This window comes from Haliotis rubra, unplaced genomic scaffold, assembly GCF_003918875.1.
Source record: "Haliotis rubra isolate DU_JTF1 unplaced genomic scaffold, ASM391887v1 Scf116, whole genome shotgun sequence".
Classification (NCBI taxonomy): domain Eukaryota; kingdom Metazoa; phylum Mollusca; class Gastropoda; order Lepetellida; family Haliotidae; genus Haliotis; species Haliotis rubra.
In genome coordinates, this window is record NW_025765070.1 from 1,531,145 (window position 1) to 1,545,420 (window position 14,276).

Here is a 14,276-nt window from a genome sequence, read left to right on the forward strand (position 1 = left end):
CCTTTCAATACACACCTTCCACTTTTCTATATACACACCTAAATATTTCTATATACACACCTAAATATTTGACATAATCATAACTCGTAGACATAATCATGAAGAGTATTTTGCCATTGAGGGGGATATTGATGACTTTGTCGTCTTGTTGTCAAGGCTTGTAGCTGACTGTATCTAAGTGTGGGTATAGTGTACTTCATTATTGTCAAGGCTTGTAGCTGACTGTATCTAAGTGTGGGTATAGTGTACTTCATTATTGTCAAGGCTTGTAGCTGACTGTATCTAAGTGTGGGTATAGTGTACTTCATTATTGTCAAGGCTTGTAGCTGACTGTATCTAAGTGTGGGTATAGTGTACTTCATTATTGTCAAGACTTGTAGCTGACTGTATGTAAGTGTGGGTATATTGTACTTCATTATTGTCAAGGCTAGTAGCTGACTGTATCTAAGTGTGGGTATAGTGTACTTCATTATTGTCAAGGCTAGTAGCTGACTGTATCTAAGTGTGGGTATAGTGTACTTCTTTATTGTCAAGGCTTGTAGCTGACTGTATCTAAGTGTGGGTATAGTGTACTTCATTATTGTCAGGGGCAGTGGGGTAGTCTAGTGGTTAAAGCGTTGGCTCGTCACGCCGAAGACCCCGGTTCGAATCGCCGAAGACCCGGGTTCGAATCCCCACATGGGTACAATGAGTGAAGCCCATTTCTGGTGTCCCTCTCCATGATATTACTGGAATATTGCTAAAAGCGGCGTAAAACCAAACTCAGTCAGTCAGTCAGTCAGTCAGTCATTATTGTCAAGGCTTGTAGCTGACTGTATCTAAGTGTGGGTATAGTGTACTTCATTATTGTCAAGGCTTGTAGCTGACTGTATCTAAGTGTGGGTATAGTGTACTTCATTATTGTCAAGGCTTGTAGCTAACTGTATCTAAGTGTGGGTATAGTGTACTTCATTATTGTCAAGACTTGTAGCTGACTGTATCTAAGTGTGGGTATAGTGTACTTCATTATTGTCAAGGCTTGTAGCTGACTGTATCTAAGTGTGGGTATAGTGTACTTCATTATTGTCAGGGGCGGTGGGGTAGTCTAGTGGTTAAAGCGTTGGCTCGTCAGCGAAGACCCGGTTGAATCCCCATGAAGCCCACATGGGTACAATGAGTGAAGCCCATTTCTGGTGTCCCTCTCCATAATATTACTGGAATATTGCTAAAAGCGGCGTAAAACCAAACTCAGTCAGTCAGTCAGTCAGTCAGTCATTATTGTCAAGGCTTGTAGCTGACTGGTATCTAAGTGTGGGTATAGTGTACTTCATTATTGTCAAGGCTTGTAGCTGACTGTATCTAAGTGTGGGTATAGTGTACTTCATTATTGTCAAGGCTTGTAGCTGACTGTATCTAAGTGTGGGTATAGTGTGCTACTTCATTATTGTCAAGGCTTGTAGCTGACTGTATCTAAGTGTGGGTATAGTGTACTTCATTATTGTCAAGGCTTGTAGCTGACTGTATCTAAGTGTGGGTATAGTGTACTTCATTATTGTCAAGACTTGTAGCTGACTGTATCTAAGTGTGGGTATATTGTACTTCATTATTGTCAAGGCTTGTAGCTGACTGTATCTAAGTGTGGGTATAGTGTACTTCATTATTGTCAAGGCTTGTTGCTGGCAGTTTGTACTCTAAATGCCTGATTATTTATGAACTTTATCAAAACATTTAGAACTGAAACAATAATCAACTATGTTATGATGTCTGTATCCATGATTACCTGGTCACATTTTCACAACAGAAGGTCAAAGGTGAAGTTAACATCATGGTTTTCGTTCTCTGACAGGATATCTTCACTCATTGAATGTCATATCTTGTCTGGTGTTAGAGGATGGTGACGTCAGTTCTGTAACTAATTTCTGCAGGTCAGTTTCAGCCACTGGTTCTGAAAGCAATGGGTCAATTTTGGGTGCTATATGAGTTTCCTTAGATACCAAATAGAAAGATGGTTGAGGAGGCAAAGCCGCAATTTGTCATTATTGATCAACAAGTTTCAAAAGATTCAGAACGTTGCTGCCCATATAATAACAAAAAGCAAACCATCCTGTCACATAACACCCATTCTCCAATCTCTCCACTGGCTTCATATTCCTTAATGTATTAGATTCAAAATACTGATACTCACTTATTATTAGGCAATTTGCAAAATGGCACCTGCCTATCTTCAAGACCTCATCCTGCCGTGATGTTTCTGGAATATTGCTAAAAACGGGGTAAAACCAACTCAGTCAGTCAGTCAGTCAAGACCTCATCATGCTGTACACTCCTTCCAGAACTCTCCGCTCCCTTGATCAGTTTCTTCTGTCCATGCCTACTTATAAACTCAAATTGTTTGGTGCCAAGTCCTTTCAGTATGCAGGTGCTACCCTTTGGTACTCTCTGCCTCTTGACCTAAAACTAGTACCAACTCTGCCACACTTCAAAAACAGAATCAAAACACACCTCTTTCAACGCTATGTTTCATAAATCCTTGTATTTTCTTGTACAAGTGACCTGTGACTTGTCAGCGCTTTGAGCATTGCCCTTGTGTGGTGGCAGTCGGCACTTTATAAATACTCTTATCATTATTATTATTATTATCTGCTTGTGATCTGGTAGCCTGAGATGGTCCTGAAATTTGCTATGAGCACCCACAATCACAAAGTAGTACTGCTCCTGTAACTCTGCATAGTCAATATGCACTCTCTCTCAGACCCTTGTGATGGAGAGGAGCAGTGGTGAGCTGGTGAGCTTCTTACTGCTGGGCAAGACAAACAAGCTTGAACAGCCTCTTCTATACATAATCCATCAAAGGTAACTCCAAGCCTATGCTTTCTTTCTGCACACACCAGGATGGTCTTCATGTATTCTATAAACTTCATCACTTAAAATGTCTTAGAATGGTCAGTATCACTACTCGCTGGTCCCATAAGAAACAGCCCTGCTCTGTTGAAAATTCGTGTCGTGGGGTAGCCTAGTGGTTAAAGCGTTCACTCGTCACGCCAAGGACCCGGGTTCAGTTCCCCACATGGGTACAATGTGTGAAGCCCATTTCCGGTGTCCCCTGCTGTGATATTGCTGGCGTAAAACCATACTCACTCATGTTCGTGGAACACTTTGTGCTCACTCATATTTGATTGGAGTGTCTCGGGCCATCCGTTTTGAGTAAGACCCAGGGCTCTTGCTACAACAGGATCCTTTCTTGTTGCAGACTCAATTTCTCTAGAAGTGAGAGAAAATCATCTAGAGGCATGCTGTAAAACACATCAACAGAGACTCCATCATGCAAGACAGAGGTAACCTTGAAAGCACATCTGCATTTGCATGTTCTCTTGTTTGAAATTCCAAGTCATAATCATGAGACGATAGTCAACGCCCATTGCTGAAGATGTGCCGCTGCTGGTGTTGGCACTTCCACCTTTGGACAAAGAATGGCTGGCAATGGTTTATGATCTCTAACCATCAGAACCGTCATTCGTAGAGGTGGCTATGAAATTTCATGACCCCAAAAATCAGAGACAATCCTTCCTTTTCAAGTTGTGAGTAATTGTTCTCAGCTTTACTGAGTGTTCATGATGAATAAGCTAGGTTTTTCCACACCCCTATGAAGTACATGGGAGAGCGCTGCACCAATTCCATGTGAAGATGCATCACTAGCCAGCCGAATAGACAGTTTCACATTGTAGTGGAAAAGTACATTGGTTGATGCAAGCTTATGTTAAGCACGTTTGAGGCCACTTTCAGAATTAGTTTGCTTGTAAAAGCTTGTTAAGAGGATGCACCAGTATTAACAAATTTGGTATGAATTTTTCATAATACAGTTACATTCCCATGAAACTGGGTACATCAGAAACTGACTGTGGTCTTGGCGCATTATGGATGGCATCCACATTTTCATGAGTTGGAAGTTAACTTTGACCCCATGGTTTCTGAAACGTTCCAGAATTAATCGCAGTTTTTCAACATGTTCCTCTGTTGTGTCACTGACAATCAAAATATCGTCCCTGTTAACCAAAAACACTGCTGATTCCCTGGTAATATCTGTTAATGGTGACTTTATAATCCCCAAAGATTTTAACCAACTGGTTCCTCTTCCTGACCACCACAATTGGGGCAGCCCACTCACTTTATTCCACCTTCACAGTGATGCCATCTTTCTCAAGAGGATCCATTTTGTCATCAACTTCATCTTTGAAGGTCTGCAAAACACAGGTTGTGCATTAACGGTGGCACACCATGAACTCTAGCTACAATGAGTGGCACTGTGTGATATTTCCCCAAGACAGAAACACTATTTCCTGAATAGCTTGTGAACTGTTTACAAGAGTCATTGAACTTTGGGTGTCCAACATTCTTATGGAAATGCTCCTCACGCATTATTGTCATACTTACTCCAGTATCAACCTCCATTTCGACAGGCTGACCTTCAACCTTGATTTCCACTTTAAAAGGTTTTATTGATACTGCTGGAATATTGCTCTGTAACAACATACGCGGGGCGTTCAAAAAGTAGTCAGCCTAACTATATTCTCTATGTCCAATGTTTGAAAAGCTTCCATTTTATTTTGAAGGAATCATTATCAAAGCCATATCCAAACTTTCACATATGTGGGTAATGTGGTTAGCGAGATATTAGTCATCACCACACATTGGGGTATAATATTTCTTTAAAAATTGCAGAAAATGAGAAATGATCTGTCATTTGGTGCCTCTTGGATAATGGTATGCCCTCAGATAATATCATATAAAATATGTTCAGTATAGTATTGGATGACTTCCTGTTATTATCAACATTCAATGATTTGGATTGCTTGATTTATATTTAGACAGGGTCTGTTTTTAAGACACCCCATGTTAATCTTTCAAAAACATTGTGTCCAGATATTCAAGCTGGTACTGTTTACAATATATTGAGAGCTGACACTTGTGACCTTTCAGTATTTAGTTTGAACCCTTGGCATCATGTATGAATAAGTGAAAACATTAGAATAAGTTGATTCCTTATGATCACATCATTTGAAAGGGGGCTGAGAAGTGTCTCCAAAACCACCTCTTTGAGTAAACATGAACAAGCAATTGTAGTTTCAAATTGCTTTTTTATGCACTTCAATATCTAAGTTTAAGACTTCTGCCCATCACAAACACACAAAATGTTTTTTGCATATTTTGTTTCCTGAAGTTTGTGATGCATTTATTACAGATTTTGTGGGGTTTATTCAAACAAAATGGGGATCGTGAGGCTGGAACATAGCAAAACCAATTTGCTTGAGGTTGACAGATAATATGTAGAAAAATAAAACATAAAGACAGCTGCATTTGTATCAATTTCGAGGTGAGACTGACTACTTTTTGAATGCCCCTCATAATTTGTCCTTCCAGTATGTGATACAAGAAGCTGGAAACTTTTGTCACAGTTGTTTCCACTCCACAGTAGAAGAAAAATATAAGTGCACGACATGTGACAGTATAAGTGTTATAAATTTACAGTTTATTTAAAAAATTCAAATGTATGCTGATTATTTGCTCTTGTGATTCACAGGTTTGAATTCCTGCAAGAGTAATGAGCAGATACATTTTGCAAGTAAAAGACTGAATTCATTTGTAATCAATTTTTTTTTTTTTTTCAGATTGTTACAGCTGACATTGAAAGTCTTCATGATGGTAGATCTATTACAGGGTCTGACACATGTACTGCAGTATTGTCAGTACACTGTTCGCTTTTCTCTCATCCTATTCACCAATGTGTATGCTATATCATCCTACTGTGTATGGTTGCTGCTGCTGTGGCCAGTCCGTGTTCTTCAACCATCTTTGTATTGGAAGCTTGAAAGTGTTCTCTTCAAGGGACTCCTGGCCATGGTCACAACATGGTTCTTCACAGCTGGATACAGAAGTAAACAAATAACCATCATAGCAACATCTGTCCAAACAATTTTCTATTTATCAATATTCAGACAATGTTTGTAACATGTTGTTACCCCACATAGTCAAACCTTTCATGAGTTGGGAAGGGGTATAAAAATGACAAATATACATACAGAGAATTCTTAGGAGCTGGTCAGAGCATTCAGTATGCTGAATCTGGTAATACAGTTGAGCCCCTTTTACATGGACGCTTTGGTTACATCTGAAAATCGTCCGGATAGCAAGTTTTCCGGCTATTTGAATTTGAAACTATTGAACAGTCCAGTTTGGCATGGACAGCTGTTACCCTGTCTTTTAGGATCAGTCTGAACCTCCATTCCATGATAGCTGTTAACTGGCTGCATAGACCGATCCTATGCAATGCTTGATGGGTCTGTACAACATAATTCATTTTCAAACGAAATTCGTTTATCTTAGCCTCCACTGTTTTTGTACAATTATTTAAAACATAATGTTTCCTTATCCTGACTTATACTAATTGCTTATCTCCCCTTTCTCCCGAGGTACAGTGGAAACCACTGTCTTATGTTCCCAAGAACAGTTTAAAAATAGCTCACCCCAAATGGGCCTCTCCCGCGCCTGTGCACCAGCTACCCACGTGACTGCTGGTAGCTTGTCATTCTCTCCATTTTCGCCCTCCTGGACGGTTGGGTGCATTCCTCTCTTCACTATACAAGCTATTGCTTTGTTATTTCATCCTGTATCCTTTGTACATCATAACTATGGGTTATTTTTGTAAAATTGTTGTTAATTAATTAAATTTTCCTGACTTTATCAGAGTGTTGTACAATGTATGAAAACGTGCTCCGTTTGCTAATATAGAATATCTGTTCATAACCCTCACCTTGTGTGCTCTTCATGTAGTAGTTATATTTGCAATTTAAACTCAAGGTGTAGCTTTTGTGCCCAGAATTCACCTGTTATTTAGTGGCCTTACAACGAAAACTCCAGATCGTACCCAGGCTGTGTCACCTAAAGAGAAGACTTACAAGCACTTGGCAGAACTTGAGTTTGTTCCTTTACAGTCCTCTGGGGACATATACAGTCCCCGGGAGAAATATAAATTCTCTGAATATTAATAATATGGATTCCTTTCAGTCGGCTGTTGAGTTTCCCTCACACCATTCTCTTGTTGATTTATCAACAAAGACGTTATAACGAAGTGCAGCCAATCGAAGAGAAAGTCTGCTTCGCAGGATGTCCAGCCTGCAGAAGCTTGCTAAGCAGAAGAAGATGTTCGCTAAGAAATTACCGGGGAAGGTTACTAATTCAGTAACCTTGGGAGCGCTGGCAGCTTGGAGGAGGTCGAAGCCTCCATTCAGGTCTTTGAGAAAATTTCTTCATACGAAGCAGATGATCTATCCTTCACAGAGAGTCCACCGGTTTTAGAACCTGAAGTAGTGGTACTACAGATGCCTTCAACGTAGACGGCTCAGAAGACGACATGCGCGCAGGCTTTGATGCATGGGATGATGCAGCAATGCAACCTTGTTCAACTGTACACTTTCACACAGCCAAAGCCTTCAATGCAGGCCCTAGGCCTTCGTGCAAGGGATGATGCAGCAACGCAGCCTGGTTCAACCATAGCCTTTCACATAGACACGTTTCTTCACGTAGACGCAAGCCTTCACACAAGCCCAGGCCTTCGTGCAGCCTTCTCAGTTCATGCAGGCGTAAGCCTTCACGCAAGCCCAGGTCTTCTCTCGCAGCCTTATCCCTTAGCGCAGATGCAAGCCTTTGTGCAGCATCCGGACTTAGTGGCCAACATTTGAAGCAAGTTTTGATGGCTATACAGCAACATCTACTGCAACCTGCCATGGAGGCTAATAACCCTGTCATACAGTCTACTCCAGCATCGTCCGTCTGCAGGAGTCTCAGGAGGAAAACCTCAACGCTTCAGTTTTAGGGGATATATCTCAAGAGGAAGATAATTCGTCTATCTACAAGGATCAGGAGCTGCTAGTCTGGATTGCTGATGGTCTTCCGATTTCTTCTCCTACAAAGGACTCATCCCCATCAGATACCTACTGTATCAAGGATGATGATATCAACACTTTGACCACTTTGACAAGTGGCGGAGAACTTGTAGTCAGCCTTAGCGAAGGCTACAAGGCTCAGGGGTTGCCAACGTTGTTTTACACTAAGTAGGTTTCGTCTTCACAACATGGAGGTCTTCAACAAGGTGCCAGAGATTGACGAAGACTCCTCCCTCATGAACGATTCAACGACAAACTCCTACAAGGTGGAGGATAAGAAATAGGCGCAGCTTGACACTACAACCTGACGTTTTTTCCTTTTGGAATATCTACGGCCTTGTGGTTGTAAACAAGTGTGACCAAGCCTTACCAAGTGACTTTCCTGCACATGAAGGGGATACGCAGTGCCTTCTACTTAGATGATGGCATTCAAGCTCACTAATTAGCAGATCTACTCAGACATCAGCTGACTTCACCATTCAATCAGATTCCTAACATGAGATCCAGAATTGTCTTCTGCAAGCTCTCAAGATTATCTGTCAAGAAATACATTCGCCGTTGGATGGTCAATTGAAATGTCTGCAGAAGAACATATTTACAAGAGCCGGACTACAATCTGCATATGTTTGTTGACGCTTTACACCAAGGCTGGGGAGATCTTCAACTCAGAAGTAACAGCAGGGACCTGGTACGAAGAGAAAGAATCTCTTCACATCAACCAACTGGGGTTTGAGGTTGTCATAAGAGCCGTAACTCACTGGTCCCAGAAACAAGTTCCTGATGATATGCACAGACAATGCAGCAGTGGCCTTCTACATAAATTTGCAAGTCACAACAAAATTGGCATTCCCGCAAGAACTGATGTTTCAACTTTATGAGTTAGCGGACAATCGCAACCAAAGAATAAAGGCAAGACACATTCCAGGAGTCACAAACGTGTTAGCAGATGTGCTGTCCATACTAAAGAAACAGAAGGGATGCTACATCCAGAAGCATTCCAACTGGCGATATGAGAGCAGGGCTGTCCGCAAATAGACTTGAAAGTAACGCTAAATTGAACAGCCAGCTGGAACTTATTAACTAAGAAAATAGTGATCTCAGAAAGATAGTAACATTCCAAGCAAAGAGTATTATTGCTCTGGAGGATGAAATTGATAAGAACGAAAATTATTCACGCTGGAACAACTTAATTGTCTTTGGTGTTAACATGGATGATGTAAAAGAAGAGTCATCGGAAACCAAACGGAAGGTTTACTTATTTCTCAAAGATCAACTAAAAGTGGAAAACAGCGATAACATTCCCTTTCATATTGTGCACAGGTTGGGCCACAAAAGACCACAGGGTCTAATCCACCAATCATTATGAAGTTCATCTCAAGAGACGACAAATATATTGTGTTTAATAAAGCAAAGGAACTGTCGAAAGGTAACACTTCTGTTGGGGTATCGAAAGATTTCTCCCCTAAAACCAGACTCCGAAGAAAGCAAATGGCATCTCATCTGAAACAAGCAAGGGAAGAGGGGAAGACCGCGTTTATTAAAGGTGACTTTCTCTTCATTGATGATGTGAAATTCTCTGTGGTTAGTGCTGGAACTCTTTTCCGTTCATCAATGACCAGAGTCCTAGTGAGTTGTAGCAATGTGGCCTTGATCTTAGTACTGCTATTGACAATTCCTCAGAAAGCCTGTGCATCTCGAACTCACAGTTGATAACAAACCAGTTGTGTTGGAATGTAAATGGTTTTATAATGTACTAGCCACATAAAGAAACTGTGCATTGTCAAAATATTATCCCAGTTGATAAGTATGATAACAATGTCAAAGGTACATATAAACTTTAATGGAGGGATCATGAGACCATAACAAGTCGGGAGAATTTCAATTGAAAAGTCAATCACAATGACGCCACGAGTCCACAAGCAAAGGGACAGGGGTCAAACGACCATGTCACAAGCTCAATAACGGGTATGTCCACCATCGGCATTGAGAACAGCAGTGCATCGACGACGATAGAGCCTATCAAACGTGCAAGGAAGGCTTGTGGATGTCACGCCAGATTCTCTCAAGTTCTGTTGCAAGGTCAAGGACGTTATCTGGCGGATGAGGAAGACGGCGTAGACGCCGATCCATCTCGTCCCAAACATGCTCTATCGGGAGAGATCCGTGAATTTGCAGGCCAAGGCAGTAAGTCAACGTTGTGGTGTTGCAAGAAATCCATAGCAACCCTTGCCGTATGAGGGCGGCATTGTCCTGTTGGAATGTTAACCCAGGGCCATGACGTTGCAGAAAAGGAATTGCCACAGGTCGAAGAATCTGATCCCTGTAGCCCACACCAGTTAAGTTGCCCTGAACAATCACCAAAGGAGTTCTTTGGCGTGCTGTTATTCCACCCCAAATCATCACGGAACCACCACCAAAGCGATTCCTCTCCAAGACACAGGCCTGTGCATAACGTTCTCCCACGCGTCTATAGGCACGTTGACGTCCATCACTATGGGAAATGTTAAACCTGGACTCATCTGTAAAAACAACATTTCTCCACCAAAACAAGGGTCTGCGGACATGATTTCGCACCACATTTGGCGAGCTTGTCGATGACGTTGTGTCAGGATAGGCCGTATGGCGGACGTCGTGGTCTGATCCCGTGATGACGTAAACGTTGTCGAACTGTGTTGGGGTGGATACGGCGAAGTCCTGGGATGGTTCGGGCAGTCATCACTGCAGTCTGAAACCTGTGGCGAAGATGGGTCACCCTTATCCATCTGTCCTGTCTTGGCGTTGTTACACGTGGACGTCCAGAACGTGGCCGATCGATGACGTCATTTGTGTTCTGGTAGCGTCTCACCAGTGCAGAAATGGTGTTCCGGTGGCAGTGGAAATGTGCAGCCACTTGTCGTTGAGACATTCCCCCACGGACCATCCCAATGGCCTCATGACGTTGTGCAGCAGACGTGAGCCTTGGCATGCTATGCGCGTTTCAATAGCCGTTTAATTTTTGAACGATCGCAAGGGCAGGGGTTGAGCTTTCCAAAGTGACAGTATTGTGTGGCATTCATTTGCTCTGTTTCTCTTTCCGAATGCACGTGCAACAACGTATTGCACGCCTCAAGGCGAACCCACTGACGTCACGGAACGTGGCACGCATGCATGTTGGATACATGTCACTAATCTCTGAGTTTAAATCCTTATGTGTCTACACAGGTTTGATAAATTTAGATTTTAAATTTTGTATGCACAGTTTCTTTATGTGCCTAGTATATCGCTGTTAAACAACAGCCCGACTGGTTTGATGAACAATGTCGTACTCTTAAGGGGCGGTGGGGTAGCCTGATGGTTAAAGCGTCTGTTCGTTACACCAAAGACCCAGGTTCGATTCCCCACATTTGTACAATGTGTGAAGCCCATTTCTGGTGTCTCCCGCCATGATATTGCTGGAATATTGCTAAAAGCAGCGTAAAACACAACTCACTCACTATTTAGGGCTTTAGCCCTGTGGTTCAGGGACTGTGAGACAGACTATCACTGAGTGAGGACGTGTTGGAGACTACCCCTGGATTTCATCTTATTTCTTCAAGTTCAACATTACTTCAGCGATCAAAAACTGGTTAGTTCTGATTGATCATTGACAATTGCATTTATTTCATATTGACTTTATTTGCAAATTTTTATTGACTTTGTGACTTGCCTAAATTTTCCCGCCATTTTCGACCTTACATACTTTAACAAGGCACTACTGCAACATGTCTCAAAAAAAGTGTGCAGGGTGTCAAAAGTTTCAGTCTGATAAAGGCCCTCACTCCTTATGTCTTTCTTGTTCAACGGATCCACCACGTGCATTATCATCCCGTTGTTTAATGTGTCAAGAAATGTCCAAAAATGATTCGACTACTATGAACGATGCTCGTGTTGAAAAACACAAGCTTTCCTCCTCGGACACGGTTAAAAAAACAAAATGTAGTAAGCGTCTAAACTTTAGAGATTACTCCTGCTTCTCAGGCCTTGGACAATTTCATCTATGTTAATATCCCTGAAGGTTGATTTGAGTGCCTCCTTTGGTTCAGCTCTTAAGGATTTGGAGCACCTGAGTTTTTCTAAAATGAAAGAACTCAAATGATCTATTGCTGCTAGTCGTTTAGACACTCAATCGGAAACTATCACTTACTCTCAGGAGAATCAGAATTCACAAATTGATAACTGTAGGAATGTCACCTGTACTTCCCGGATGTCTCGGACTTGGATCCACAAGGCATTTATCCGGTCACTGATGCACAAGTCTCACTCCATGAAGGCATTCTCACGGTTCCGTTCTTGGAGACGGAAGCTGTGGACTTTGTTCCCGGTTAGGCTTACACGGATACGGTTGTCTTACTCCATGAATTACCAACCATGTACGGTACCTCCGGTTTCTACAGTGTTGAACTCTCACCTACCGGCTGAACTGGGGTCCTCAGGATCGCTAGCACCTCAAAAAGCTCCCAAGCTATCCCTACCGCATTCCACAGTAGTCTGCCCAGCTTTGAATTCTTTTAATGAAACAATTTCCAAGGTTTCCAATGTTCATTCGTTACCTAAGACTACACTTAGGCAGTCGTACGTCATCCATGATTGTAGGTTTTCATCGGCTACTCCTGATCTAGAGCTCCCCGTTTGACGTTTTATGAAAGGTATTTGAAGGATATAGATCAGGTGGCGCGTTCGTACATCGATATACTTTCCTACATAAATTGGTTTGTGGCTGGCGTACGGCAATTGCTACCACCAATCTTTGAGAATTACTCCGGCATTAAACAAGATACAATGGTGGCCATGTCAGCTCAGGAGGCTGCCTTAGCCCACTCTTTTTTGGATGTTGTCTATCAGGCTGTCGCGGATGTCACATCTATTCAAGTTAATATCATGGGTTGCCTGCTAGCCCTTGAACATGTGTATAACTGGGGTTCAGAATATTCCTGACTTAGCAAAAGATGAACTATTCCAACAACCTGTGGAGTCATCTTCCTTGTTTAATAGTATATGCAATCAAGCATTACTACACAGGATGCTCAAGTGTCTCGAAACCTCAATCAACAATTGGCATCTGCTCTCCTAGGTCAGTCTATGCCATCCAGAGCTACTAGTACTCGCGGTAGAAGGGGATCATCTCTCATTCCCTCTCCATGTTTTCAACATTCTGCTCTTGATAGGGCTGCTACTCCATCGGATTCGTCACGCACCATGACTCAGCGCGCATTCAATCTCAAACCAGGCCTAGGGGACAAATGATTTTTCTAGCCTGCCGCTCCTTTCCCTGCAGACATTGACTTGTACAATCCCATAATAATACCCTCAGATCCTTATAATTCGGAAATGCCCAAGGACTTAGATTTGATTATGGACTTCAAACAATCAGTTCAGACTTCACCATTCGGGGACTGCCAGGCTCAGTGTCACGAAAATTGGATGCAGATCATAACCGATCCTTGGATCCTGTCTGTCGTCCACAAGGGTTATTATCTTCTGTTCGACCATCTCCCTCCTTTAACCATACATCCTGTGGGTTGCCGGTTCTTCCTCAAGGATCCTCGGCTATCGGCGGCTCTTACTGCAATACAACAATTGATCCTCAAGGAAGCGATTGTAGAGTTATCTTCTCAAGACACCATTCCAGGGTTTTATTCTCTGGTGTTCCTTGTACCAAAAAAAGACACACCGGAGATGAGGATGGTTATCGATCTGAAGATTCTAAACAAACAATTTTTAAGCAGGCCTCCGCTCTTCACCATGGAATCACTTCGCAATGTCAGGAAACTCATCCGCCCAGGCACCAGTCTCGATCTCAAGGATGCATATCTGCACATTCCGATACACCATCAATCTCGGAAATACCTCCACTTCACCATGAATGGTTGTGGTTTTCAATTCCGGGTTCTTCGCTTTTCGGGATCTCCATCGCACCATGGCTTTTTACGGTGGTAATGAATCAGTCTTGAAGATAGAAAGAAGATCAAGAGACAACTCCGATCTCAAGCAACTGCATTCATGACCCAAGATGGCTCTATCACAAAGGATGATATAAGAACAAGGGTGGGAAAGATGTAGCCTTTAAAGTTGATTCAAGGGTGGGGAATGTTTGGCCTAGGACAAACTTTCCCCAGGGGAAGATTTAGCTGGGGGGTTGGGGGTGGGAATGGAGTTTGTCCTAGGCTAAAGTTTCCCAGGGGAAGGCTTAGCCAGGGGTAAAGTTTGGCCTGTTACAGCGCTCCTCAACTTTCTGCATTTGCGTCACTAAGCGATTCATGGCTACCTGGACGATGTTTTGGCGTATCACATTTGCACCATGATACTGATATGTTATACTCACTTCATCATCCATGTGTT

The 14,276-nt window shown here is 42.4% G+C and overlaps 1 protein-coding gene across 2 annotated transcripts in view; it reads left to right on the forward strand.

Annotated features, from left to right (window-relative positions):
• The window catches only part of LOC124256276 (acyl-CoA:lysophosphatidylglycerol acyltransferase 1-like), a 189,402-nt gene that overhangs the window by 24,755 nt on the left and 150,371 nt on the right, over positions 1–14,276 (forward strand). Inside the window, exons 1-2 of one of the 2 annotated variants that reach the window (XM_046690257.1) lie at positions 3,231–3,314; positions 5,646–5,911. In XM_046690257.1, coding sequence (XP_046546213.1) covers positions 5,674–5,911 — 238 coding nt within the window. In that variant the 5' untranslated portion in view covers positions 3,231–3,314; positions 5,646–5,673. Of the gene's footprint in view, positions 1–3,230; positions 3,315–5,645; positions 5,912–14,276 lie in introns of those variants that run through there. The other variant, XM_046690251.1, reaches the window with a different exon arrangement.